This window comes from Carassius gibelio, chromosome B5, assembly GCF_023724105.1.
Source record: "Carassius gibelio isolate Cgi1373 ecotype wild population from Czech Republic chromosome B5, carGib1.2-hapl.c, whole genome shotgun sequence".
Taxonomy (NCBI): Eukaryota; Metazoa; Chordata; class Actinopteri; order Cypriniformes; family Cyprinidae; genus Carassius; species Carassius gibelio.
Genome location: NC_068400.1, coordinates 40,157,045 through 40,168,846, shown reverse-complemented (window position 1 = coordinate 40,168,846; position 11,802 = coordinate 40,157,045). Strand labels below are relative to the sequence as shown.

The following is an 11,802-nucleotide window of genomic DNA, read 5'->3' as shown; positions in this document are numbered from 1 at the left end:
CCAATTATTTGAGTCAGTTTGGGAGTTCGGAGCGGGTTCGTGAATCATTTGAGTCAGTTTGGGGATTGCAAATCATTTGAATCAGTTCGGGAGTTCGGAGCGGGTTCGCGAATCATTTGAGTCAGTTTGGGAGTTCGGAACGGCTTCGCTAATCATTTGAGTCACTTTGGTGATCACGAATCATTTGAATCAGTTCGGGAGTTCGTAGCGGGTTCGCGAATCATTTGAGTCAATTCGAGAGTTCGGAACGGCTTCGCTAATCATTTGAGTCACTTTGGTGATCACGAATCATTTGAATCAGTTCGGGAGTTCGTAGCGGGTTCGCGAATCATTTGAGTCAGTTTGGGAGGTCGGAGCGTGATTCATTTGAGTCAGTTCGGGAGTTCGGAGCTGGTTTGTGAATCATTTGAGTCAGTTTGGAAGTTTGAGTAGCTCTTTCTAAGGGTATTTTTTCAAAATCCTTTTGCAGATTTTATTTATGTTCAGTACTACAAATAGCTGCCATTACACCAGTCCCTAAGAAGACTGGTTGTGATGTATCTGATTTATCCAATTACAGGCCGATTTCTAACCTCCCATTCTTGGCTAAAGTTCTTGAGCGTGTTGTGGCTGTTCAGTTAAATAATCATCTAGCTCTGAACAGTCTCTTTGAATCTGGGTTCAGAAGAGGGCATAGTACTGAAACCGCTTTAATTAGGGTCGTAAATGATCTTCTTATCACGGCGGATTCAGGTGCATGCAGTATTTTGGTCTTGTTAGACCTCAGTGCTGCTTTTGACACTATATGTCACTCTCTTCTGCTTGACAGGCTGGAAAATTGGTTGGGTCTTTCTGGAGCTGTCCTCAATTGGTTTCGGTCTTATTTAACAAATCGTGCCCAGTTTGTTGGCTTGGGTAACTACAAATCAGATACCGTGCCTGTTCGACAGGGAGTTCCTCAGGGTTCAGTATTGGGTCCAATATTATTTAATATTTATATGCTTCCACTTGGGCAGATCATTAGGAAACATGGTCTTGGGTATCACTGCTATGCGGATGATACGCAGATTTACATCACCACTAGTCCTGATGTCCATTGCTCATTAATAGCTTTGCGTGGTTGTTTAGCAGAGATTAGTATCTGGATGCATAACAACTTCCTGAAGCTGAATGGCTCCAAAACTGAACTGATGCAGATTGGTACAGTGGCAGCTACTCGTAAGGCCGAGCAGATCAGTTTGATTGTTGATTCCTGTACGGTAATCCCCACTTCACAGGTGCAAAATCTTGGTGTCATTTTTGATCCACAATTATCATTTGAAGCACACATAAAACACATCTCTAAAACTGCATTTTTCCACCTGAGAAACATAGCTGGACTTAGACCTTTTCTCTCTTTTGCAGACACAGAAAGGCTTTTACATGCCTTCATAACAACTAGGTTAGATTATTGTAATGCCTTGTTCTCAGGCCTTCCAGCTAAATCGTTGAGCAAGCTTTAGTATATACAAAATTCTGCCGCTCGTGTGCTCACTTGTACTTCTCCTCGTGAACACATTACACCGGTTCGTTCACAATTACACTGGCTTCCCGTAAATGCGAGAATTGATTTTAAAATTGTTATTTTAACATACAAGGCACTTCATGGGACTGCACCTGAGTATCTTTGTGAACTCATCAGTCTTTATATTCCATCACGCTCTCTTCGATCTACTAACTCTATTTCACTTCACCAGCCATCATGTAAGCTAAAGACCATGGGGGAAAGAGCCTTTTCATATAAAGCCCCTAAGCTATGGAATGTACTTCCTCTGCACGTCAGAAATTTACCAACGTTGGGTCATTTTAAAAAGTTGATTAAGTCACATTTATTCAAGGCTGTCTTTCTTTAATTAATTGTTGTATTGCTTTTAATATTTTGTTCTATTTTATTTATTACTTTATTGCTGTAGCGCTTTGGGTTTAAGAAAAGCGCATTACAAAAAAAAGGTATCATTATTATTGTATTATTAGTATTTCTTTCTAGCTCAAGCAAATACACAAACAAATAAAAGGATTTATTATTAAGGTCGCCTGTTGACTGCTGTATATAAAAGCCCTTCAATATAGTTGTTGTTACCTCAGGGGATGAGGGAGTCATCAAAAAAAAACAAAATAGAAAATATTTTTTTTGTGTGGCTATAATAGAGTACTGGCACCTCTTTTGGGCCAATTAAAGCACTGCAGTAAAGTACATGTAGTTCAAGTTCAAGTTCAAGTTCGTTTATTTATAAAGCACCACTTAACACAGTCACCCGACTGACCAAAGTGCTGTACAAAATAAAATGCATGACATATAGAGATAAAATAAAGCAGATAGAATTGACAACACTAGAACATGTTACATGCCAGTGCAAGTTAAAAGAGTGTATAGCTTCCCTTGAGCATTTGATGGTACATAATAATTTAAAACACCAAGTGTGAAAATTTACAATCCAGTAGACAGTATGTCTAGCACTTTATCACAAATATTATGTTTTTACACACGACTACCTGAAACTAATGAAACAAATTTTCACATTAAATCTCACTATGACGTAATTCTTGTCCATGAGATTTCAAGCTCTGTACACACCTGTATGTTTGTATCTTGCATCATTCTGTTATACTCACTGCTTTTCTGAAGTATGGAAACAGAAAGTTGCTGAATAATCACTGGAAAGGAAACCAAGCCTGGGGGTGAGTTTAAAACAATCATGAATATTTAAAACTGATTGTGTGTTTGTGAAAGATGCAACTTCATTTTTACAACAAAAAAAGTAATAAGCATATTTTATTTCTTAACATTAAAGCTGCTATAAATGGAAATGTGCCATTCACATTTTAAATACAGCAATATAACCCTCTTTACAACACTAGCATACAGTAAAGAGGCTTTAAATCATAATATTAAGAGAATTATATATATATATATATATATATATATATATATATATATATATATATATATATATCTTTTTTTTTTTTTTTTTTTTGGTGTGTGTGCTGGTAATTATTTTAAACAAAGCGTCATAAAACAACATTGTATGCATTTATCGGGCTATGAAATTATACAAAATATATTAGCAAGCCCATTGCTTTATATACATCACCTCACAGTGAAGATAACAGCAGTAGTATTAGTAACCGCTAAAATTATTTTGTGCTCAATATATTTTAATTAATCAAATACAGCAATCAAAACCATGACATCATTGTCAGGAACTTCTGCAAGCGAACGAAATAGTTTTAGTAACAAATACACATTTTGTGACAAAACTGACGAAGAAGTAGATTGCACCCAAACATATATTAATTGCCTCTTATGTTAAATAATTCAGAATAGTTCCTTGGTAAAGGAACTTTTATTTTAACTTTGTAGCCATATATACTTCTTTAACTTCAAAAGTGTCTTCAGAATATTTAGTGAAGGATAAGCTCATCCTGGACAATAAACACAAACACTGTTCATACTATAATTAGTCCAGAAACGAGATTGCCACGTCTCAGGTGGAACTGATTAGACTTTATCATATAATGGATGGACAGCAGGCATAACTGACACCAGAACAGAAAACAAAACTGTGACCTTGAACTGCAGTGTCGTCACAAATGGAGGTGTATTCACTCTGTATGACGTGCTTCACTTTACCTGGATTTCCCCAATCAGCAGGTGGAACATTCTCACATTCCAAAGATCTCTGATTCCCTGTTATGTGTGAATGAAACTCTCAAGAAGGTGACTGATTAATTTATTTTTTGTTACATTTATTTTTTAATGTTAATTTGAATGTTTATGAGGTTGATGAAGGAAGGAAAGGACTAAACCATACGCAGTTATAAACTGACTATAGGCTAACTATATATATATATACAGAATATATATATATATATATATATATATATATATATTTTTTTTTTTTTTTTTTTTTTTTTTTTTGCACTGAACATCCTGTTGATCAATGATTTCTCAGGACTTACATCAGCGATTTGGTGAGAATGGAAACCGAAAGTGACTGAGCAAGTTTTTGAAAAGGAAACATCGTTTTGTTTGGAGGCGGGGCTTGAGCTGACGCTTTATATATTCATACCTTTGCTCACCAGAGGCACATAATCTTACAAGACTTATTGAAGATAATATTCAGCAAAGCCATATTCAGCGAATCATTTAAACAACCAGACAGGTAAGCCACATACCTATGAAAATATTGAGCATTAACAGTTTTAAGGAACTAAATGGTGCTGTAGTTGTCAGTTTTTAATCCTTTTATATTTAATCTCATCTGAAAGGTGATGGAGCTGATAATAAGACTGCTGAGTGGAGATGTGAAGCGTCTGGAGGTGAGCGGTGGAGCCACAGTTGGTGAACTGAAGAAACTCATCTCTCAGATCATCGGAGAACCTTCTTACAAACAGAAGCTGTCTGCCGATAACGGTTCGCGTATCAGCCTTGAGGATGAGTCTCGAACCCTCAGCAGTTACGGTCTGCACTCTGGATCAGTGGTCAGTCTGCTCATCACCAACCCCGGACCTTTCCAAGTGTTCGTCAGGAATGAGAAGGGCCAGACCGGGACGTATGAAGTGGATATCAATGAGACCGTAGATCAGCTCCAGGCTAAGATCTACCGCAAAGAGAGAGTCCCCGTGGACCAGCAGAGACTGATTTTCAACGGAAGACAGCTGGAGTCCGGCAGAAAGTTGCAGGAATACGACATCAGCTCAGGAAGCAGCATTCACATGACTCTCCGTCTGCGAGGAGGGTGATCGGGCGAATGTGTGCAAAAAGGACTAAAAACTGTTCTCTTTAGATTTGTTAAGGACGTAGCTAAATATGATACTCGCTGTTAAAATTGTGAGTTTTTTCTTCATGTCTTAAGAACTCATGCAATTCCATTGTTGGCTATTTATCTGCAGATGTCTTCAGGGGAACACATTCAGGTGTCCTTGTTACATGTACTGACTATTATAATAACAGTAAATTCTGCATAATTACATGCAAGTATCCCCAAGTCAACCCTAATCCTAACCTTAACCATATGTACATGTAGTTAATCAATATTACTCAGTATAACAGTGTAAAAAGGACACCTTAAAATAAAGTGTAGCCCAACCCTCTTCAGAACTCATGAGGATAATTCCATTGTATATAACTGTATCTTTGATCATGATGAATGATCTTTCACTGTGACTATAATAATAAAAACTCAAATCATTTGAAGAAAGTTCCAGTTTTTTTGTTCTGTGGTTCTCATGTTTTTGTGAATTACTGAATAAGTTTTCCCAAAAAGCCTGACATAACTATAGTAAATGCTATTAATAGCCTACTTGAATTACTAATCTTGCAATTTAAGGAAAACATAGCTCTATGTAAACAAATATTACATCACAATTTTCACACATAGTCATATGGGTAACATGTCTCCAGAAAGCAAACACATAACATGGTATAAGACACATGATAATGAATGGAAAGTGTTGAGTCTTCTCAGACTGATACGCTGCATAAGTTCAGCTCTAGAGGGTGTGTGTCTCTCTGTAGGGTGTGTCTGGATCACCTGGGTTTCCCTCGTCATGTGATCATGGGGAAAACCCTCTTACCAATGATCCACTCAAGAGCAGAATGAAAAATGAAAGCTGTGTAAGCAGCTGTCAATGAAACACCTTTTTGTTTTTCGTTGCCAACTAATCTAAAGTCAACGTGAATCAGGATTATTATAAAATAATTATTTAATGATCTGTTCACCGAAAGGTTGTTTGGGGAAGCAAATATGGTTCTTTTCTATGGCATCACTGTGAAAAGGGAAGTAGTGGCCTAATGGTTAGAGAGTCGGACTTGCAATCGAAGAGTTGTGAGTTTGAGTCTCGAGCCGGCAGGAATTGTGGGTGGAGTGCATGTACAGTGTTCTCTCCACCTTCAATACCACGACTGAGGTGCCCTTGAGCAAGGCACTGAACCCCCAACTGTTGCCCACTGCTCCGGCAGTGTGTTCACTGTGTGTGTGTGTGTGTGTGTGTGTGTGTGTTCACTGCTGTGTGTGTGTGCACTTTGGATGGGTTAAAAGCAGAGCATGAATCCTGGCCGAATGTCACTTCACTTCAAAACTCATGCTTAGAACCTTTATTATTGAGTATAATTGCAATGGACATTACACAAATAAAACACACCAAGTTTGTATCTTGCATCATGTTTATACTCGCTGCTTTTCTGAAGTATGGAAACAGGAAGTTGCTGAATAATCCCTGGAAAGGAAACTCAGCGAAGGGGTGAGTTCAAAACAATCATGAATATTTAAAAGTGATTGTGTGTTTGTGAAAGAGACAACTTCATTTTTCTAACAAAAAAAGTAATAAGTATATTTTATTTCTTAACATTAAAGCTGCTATAAATGCAGTGTGAAATGTGCCCTTCACATTTTAAACAGAATAATATAACACTCTTTAAAACACTGGCAAACAGTAAAGAGCCTTTAAATCATAATATTATATAAATGTTATTTTATTTTATACATTTTTTATTGGTGTGTGTGCTGGTAATTATTTTAAACCAAGCGTCATAAAAACAACATTGTATGCATTTATCGGGCTATGAAATTATACAAAATAATTACCAAGACCATTGCTATTTATGTACATCAACTCACAGTGAAGATAACAGCAGTAGTATTAGCAACCGCTAAAATTATTTTGTGCTCAATATATTTTAATTAATCAAATACAGCAATCAAAACCCTGACATCATTGTCAGGAACTTCTGCAAGGGAACGAAATAGTTTTAGTAACAAATACACATTTTGTGACAAAACTGACAAAAATTGCACCCAAACATATATTAATTGCCTCTTATGTTAAATAATTCAGAATAGTTCCTTGGTAAAGGAACTTTTTTTTTTTTTTTTGTAGCCATTATATACTTCTTTAACTTCAAAAGTGTCTTCAGAATATTTAGTGAAGGATAAGCTCATCCTGGGCAGTAAACACAAACACTGTTCATACTATAATTAGTCCAGAAACGAGATTGCCACGTCTCAGGTGGAACTGATTAGACTTTATCATATAATGGATGGACAGCAGGCATAACTGACACCAGAACAGAAAACAAAACTGTGGCCTTGAACTGCAGTGTCGTCACAAATGGAGGTGTATTCACTCTGTATGACGTGCTTCACTTTACCTGGATTTCCCCAATCAGCAGGTGGAACATTCTCACATTCCAAAGATCTCTGATTCCCTGTTATGTGTGAATGAAACTCTCAAGAAGGTGACTGTTTTTTTCTTTTCTTTTATTTATTTATTTATTTTACATTTTTTTACCTTAGTTATAAACTAAGGCTAACTATGAACAGCATATAAATAGGCCTATGCTGATTTTAATGTAGATTACAGAAAACAAATATGGGATAGCGATAAGATACAAAACAGAACGTTCCCCAAGCGTTCATTTGGTTCCTACAGGTTATTTATTTATGAATAATTTTTGGTTTTATTGTTTGTTATATTTAGCATGTTTGTTTGTTTTGCATCCAAGTTAGAAAATTATCTGCGGGTAAACAGAACATTGCAAGAAGGTTTATTATTATTATCATTATTATTATTATTATTTGTAATTACCTGCAGGGAACCAATAGGCCTACTGAACGTTCTTTAAATGTTATTTCTACTTTTACAATGTTTTAGGACCCACAGATGGCTGGCTGCGTAAATTCAGCTAAAGGAGATTTATAAATAAATAAATAAAAGAATGAATGAATGGATACATTAATATTTCATATTTGATTTTATTATTACTAATAATAATAATAATTATAATTGTTTTTGTTTTTGCACTGAACATCCTGTTGATCAATGATTTCTCAGGACTTACATCAGCGATTTGCTGAGAATGGAAACCGAAAGTGACTGAGCAAGTTTTTGAAAAGGAAACATTGTTTTGTTTGGAGGCGGGGCTTGAGCTGACGCTTTATATATTCATACCTTTGCTCACCAGAGGCACATTATCTTACAAGACTTATTGAAGATAACATTCAGCGAAAGCCATATTCAGCAAAGCATTTAAACAACCAGACAGGTAAGCCACATACCCATGAAAATATTGAGCATTAACATTAACTCCAGTTTTAAGTAACTAAATGGTGCTGTAGTTGTCAGTTTTTAATTCTTTTATATTTAATCTCATCTGAAAGGTGATGGAGCTGATAATAAGACTGCTGAGTGGAGATGTGAAGCGTCTGGAAGTGAGCGGTGGAGCCACAGTTGGTGAACTGAAGAAACTCATCTCTCAGATCATCGGAGAACCTTCTTACAAACAGAAGCTGTCTGCCGATAACGGTTCGCGTATCAGCCTTGAGGATGAGTCTCGAACCCTCAGCAGTTACGGTCTGCACTCTGGATCAGTGGTCAGTCTGCTCATCACCAACCCCGGACCTTTCCAAGTGTTCGTCAGGAATGAGAAGGGCCAGACCGGGACGTATGAAGTGGATATCAATGAGACCGTAGATCAGCTCCAGGCTAAGATCTACCGCAAAGAGAGAGTCCCCGTGGACCAGCAGAGACTGATTTTCAACGGAAGACAGCTGGAGTCCGGCAGAAAGTTGCAGGAATACGACATCAGCTCAGGAAGCAGCATTCACATGACTCTCCGTCTGCGAGGAGGGTGATCGGGCGAATGTGTGCAAAAAGGACTAAAAACTGTTCTCTTTAGATTTGTTAAGGACGTAGCTAAATATGATACTCGCTGTTAAAATTGTGAGTTTTTTCTTCATGTCTTAAGAACTCATGCAATTCCATTGTTGGCTATTTATCTGCAGATGTCTTCAGGGGAACACATTCAGGTGTCCTTGTTACATGTACTGACTATTATAATAACAGTAAATTCTGCATAATTACATGCAAGTATCCCCAAGTCAAGCCTAATCCTAACCTTAACCATATGTACATGTAGTTAATCAATATTACTCAGTATAACAGTGTAAAAAGGACACCTTAAAATAAAGTGTAGCCCAACCCTCTTCAGAACTCATGAGGATAATTCCATTGTATATAACTGTATCTTTGATCATGATGAATGATCTTTCACTGTGACTATAATAATAAAAACTCAAATCATTTGAAGAAAGTTCCAGTTTTTTTGTTCTGTGGTTCTCATGTTTTTGTGAATTACTGAATAAGTTTTCCCAAAAAGCCTGACATAACTATAGTAAATGCTATTAATAGCCTACTTGAATTACTAATCTTGCAATTTAAGGAAAACATAGCTCTATGTAAACAAATATTACATCACAATTTTCACACATAGTCATATGGGTAACATGTCTCCAGAAAGCAAACACATAACATGGTATAAGACACATGATAATGAATGGAAAGTGTTGAGTCTTCTCAGACTGATACGCTGCATAAGTTCAGCTCTAGAGGGTGTGTGTCTCTCTGTAGGGTGTGTCTGGATCACCTGGGTTTCCCTCGTCATGTGATCATGGGGAAAACCCTCTTACCAATGATCCACTCAAGAGCAGAATGAAAAATGAAAGCTGTGTAAGCAGCTGTCAATGAAACACCTTTTTGTTTTTCGTTGCCAACTAATCTAAAGTCAACGTGAATCAGGATTATTATAAAATAATTATTTAATGATCTGTTCACCGAAAGGTTGTTTGGGGAAGCAAATATGGTTCTTTTCTATGGCATCACTGTGAAAAGGGAAGTAGTGGCCTAATGGTTAGAGAGTCGGACTTGCAATCGAAGAGTTGTGAGTTTGAGTCTCGAGCCGGCAGGAATTGTGGGTGGAGTGCATGTACAGTGTTCTCTCCACCTTCAATACCACGACTGAGGTGCCCTTGAGCAAGGCACTGAACCCCCAACTGTTGCCCACTGCTCCGGCAGTGTGTTCACTGTGTGTGTGTGTGTGTGTGTGTGTGTGTGTTCACTGCTGTGTGTGTGTGCACTTTGGATGGGTTAAAAGCAGAGCATGAATCCTGGCCGAATGTCACTTCACTTCAAAACTCATGCTTAGAACCTTTATTATTGAGTATAATTGCAATGGACATTACACAAATAAAACACACCAAGTTTGTATCTTGCATCATGTTTATACTCGCTGCTTTTCTGAAGTATGGAAACAGGAAGTTGCTGAATAATCCCTGGAAAGGAAACTCAGCGAAGGGGTGAGTTCAAAACAATCATGAATATTTAAAAGTGATTGTGTGTTTGTGAAAGAGACAACTTCATTTTTCTAACAAAAAAAGTAATAAGTATATTTTATTTCTTAACATTAAAGCTGCTATAAATGCAGTGTGAAATGTGCCCTTCACATTTTAAACAGAATAATATAACACTCTTTAAAACACTGGCAAACAGTAAAGAGCCTTTAAATCATAATATTATATAAATGTTATTTTATTTTATACATTTTTTATTGGTGTGTGTGCTGGTAATTATTTTAAACCAAGCGTCATAAAAACAACATTGTATGCATTTATCGGGCTATGAAATTATACAAAATAATTACCAAGACCATTGCTATTTATGTACATCAACTCACAGTGAAGATAACAGCAGTAGTATTAGCAACCGCTAAAATTATTTTGTGCTCAATATATTTTAATTAATCAAATACAGCAATCAAAACCCTGACATCATTGTCAGGAACTTCTGCAAGGGAACGAAATAGTTTTAGTAACAAATACACATTTTGTGACAAAACTGACAAAAATTGCACCCAAACATATATTAATTGCCTCTTATGTTAAATAATTCAGAATAGTTCCTTGGTAAAGGAACTTTTTTTTTTTTTTTTTGTAGCCATTATATACTTCTTTAACTTCAAAAGTGTCTTCAGAATATTTAGTGAAGGATAAGCTCATCCTGGGCAGTAAACACAAACACTGTTCATACTATAATTAGTCCAGAAACGAGATTGCCACGTCTCAGGTGGAACTGATTAGACTTTATCATATAATGGATGGACAGCAGGCATAACTGACACCAGAACAGAAAACAAAACTGTGGCCTTGAACTGCAGTGTCGTCACAAATGGAGGTGTATTCACTCTGTATGACGTGCTTCACTTTACCTGGATTTCCCCAATCAGCAGGTGGAACATTCTCACATTCCAAAGATCTCTGATTCCCTGTTATGTGTGAATGAAACTCTCAAGAAGGTGACTGTTTTTTTCTTTTCTTTTATTTATTTATTTATTTTACATTTTTTTACCTTAGTTATAAACTAAGGCTAACTATGAACAGCATATAAATAGGCCTATGCTGATTTTAATGTAGATTACAGAAAACAAATATGGGATAGCGATAAGATACAAAACAGAACGTTCCCCAAGCGTTCATTTGGTTCCTACAGGTTATTTATTTATGAATAATTTTTGGTTTTATTGTTTGTTATATTTAGCATGTTTGTTTGTTTTGCATCCAAGTTAGAAAATTATCTGCGGGTAAACAGAACATTGCAAGAAGGTTTATTATTATTATCATTATTATTATTATTATTTGTAATTACCTGCAGGGAACCAATAGGCCTACTGAACGTTCTTTAAATGTTATTTCTACTTTTACAATGTTTTAGGACCCACAGATGGCTGGCTGCGTAAATTCAGCTAAAGGAGATTTATAAATAAATAAATAAAAGAATGAATGAATGGATACATTAATATTTCATATTTGATTTTATTATTACTAATAATAATAATAATTATAATTGTTTTTGTTTTTGCACTGAACATCCTGTTGATCAATGATTTCTCAGGACTTACATCAGCGATTTGCTGAGAATGGAAACCGAAAGTGACTGAGCAAGTTTTTGAAA

The 11,802-nt window shown here is 36.3% G+C and overlaps 7 protein-coding genes across 14 annotated transcripts in view; all 7 read left to right on the top strand.

Annotated features, from left to right (window-relative positions):
- The window catches only part of LOC127958341 (uncharacterized), a 49,227-nt gene that overhangs the window by 6,736 nt on the left and 30,689 nt on the right, over positions 1 to 11,802 (top strand). For all 4 annotated transcript variants that reach the window (XM_052557172.1, XM_052557169.1, XM_052557171.1 and 1 more), the window contains exon 2: positions 8,178 to 8,825. In XM_052557172.1, coding sequence (XP_052413132.1) covers positions 8,181 to 8,651 — 471 coding nt within the window. In that variant the 5' untranslated portion in view covers positions 8,178 to 8,180 and the 3' untranslated portion in view covers positions 8,652 to 8,825. The remainder of the gene's footprint in view (positions 1 to 8,177; positions 8,826 to 11,802) is intronic.
- LOC127958353 (uncharacterized) overlaps positions 1 to 11,802 on the top strand; it is a 48,635-nt gene that overhangs the window by 16,495 nt on the left and 20,338 nt on the right. The window lies entirely within an intron of this gene.
- The window catches only part of LOC127958354 (uncharacterized), a 48,635-nt gene that overhangs the window by 16,495 nt on the left and 20,338 nt on the right, over positions 1 to 11,802 (top strand). For 2 of the 3 annotated variants that reach the window (XM_052557196.1, XM_052557197.1), the window contains exon 1: positions 4,288 to 4,935. In XM_052557196.1, coding sequence (XP_052413156.1) covers positions 4,291 to 4,761 — 471 coding nt within the window. In that variant the 5' untranslated portion in view covers positions 4,288 to 4,290 and the 3' untranslated portion in view covers positions 4,762 to 4,935. Of the gene's footprint in view, positions 1 to 4,287; positions 5,220 to 11,802 lie in introns of those variants that run through there. The other variant, XM_052557195.1, reaches the window with a different exon arrangement.
- Positions 1 to 11,802, top strand: part of LOC127958344 (uncharacterized) — a 43,931-nt gene that overhangs the window by 21,850 nt on the left and 10,279 nt on the right. Inside the window, exon 3 of one of the 2 annotated variants that reach the window (XR_008154016.1) lies at positions 4,936 to 5,219. The exons of the other annotated variant lie outside the window; for it this stretch is intronic. The gene's annotated coding sequence lies outside the window, so the exon portion shown is untranslated. Of the gene's footprint in view, positions 1 to 4,935; positions 5,220 to 11,802 lie in introns of those variants that run through there. 2 annotated transcript variants of the gene reach the window in all.
- LOC127958339 (uncharacterized) overlaps positions 1 to 11,802 on the top strand; it is a 34,911-nt gene that overhangs the window by 21,850 nt on the left and 1,259 nt on the right. The gene's annotated exons all lie outside the window — the stretch shown is intronic.
- The window catches only part of LOC127958343 (uncharacterized), a 34,911-nt gene that overhangs the window by 21,850 nt on the left and 1,259 nt on the right, over positions 1 to 11,802 (top strand). The gene's annotated exons all lie outside the window — the stretch shown is intronic.
- LOC127958348 (uncharacterized) overlaps positions 4,129 to 11,802 on the top strand; it is a 38,363-nt gene continuing 30,689 nt past the window's right edge. The window contains exon 1 of the mRNA XM_052557187.1: positions 4,129 to 4,181. The gene's annotated coding sequence lies outside the window, so the exon portion shown is untranslated. The remainder of the gene's footprint in view (positions 4,182 to 11,802) is intronic.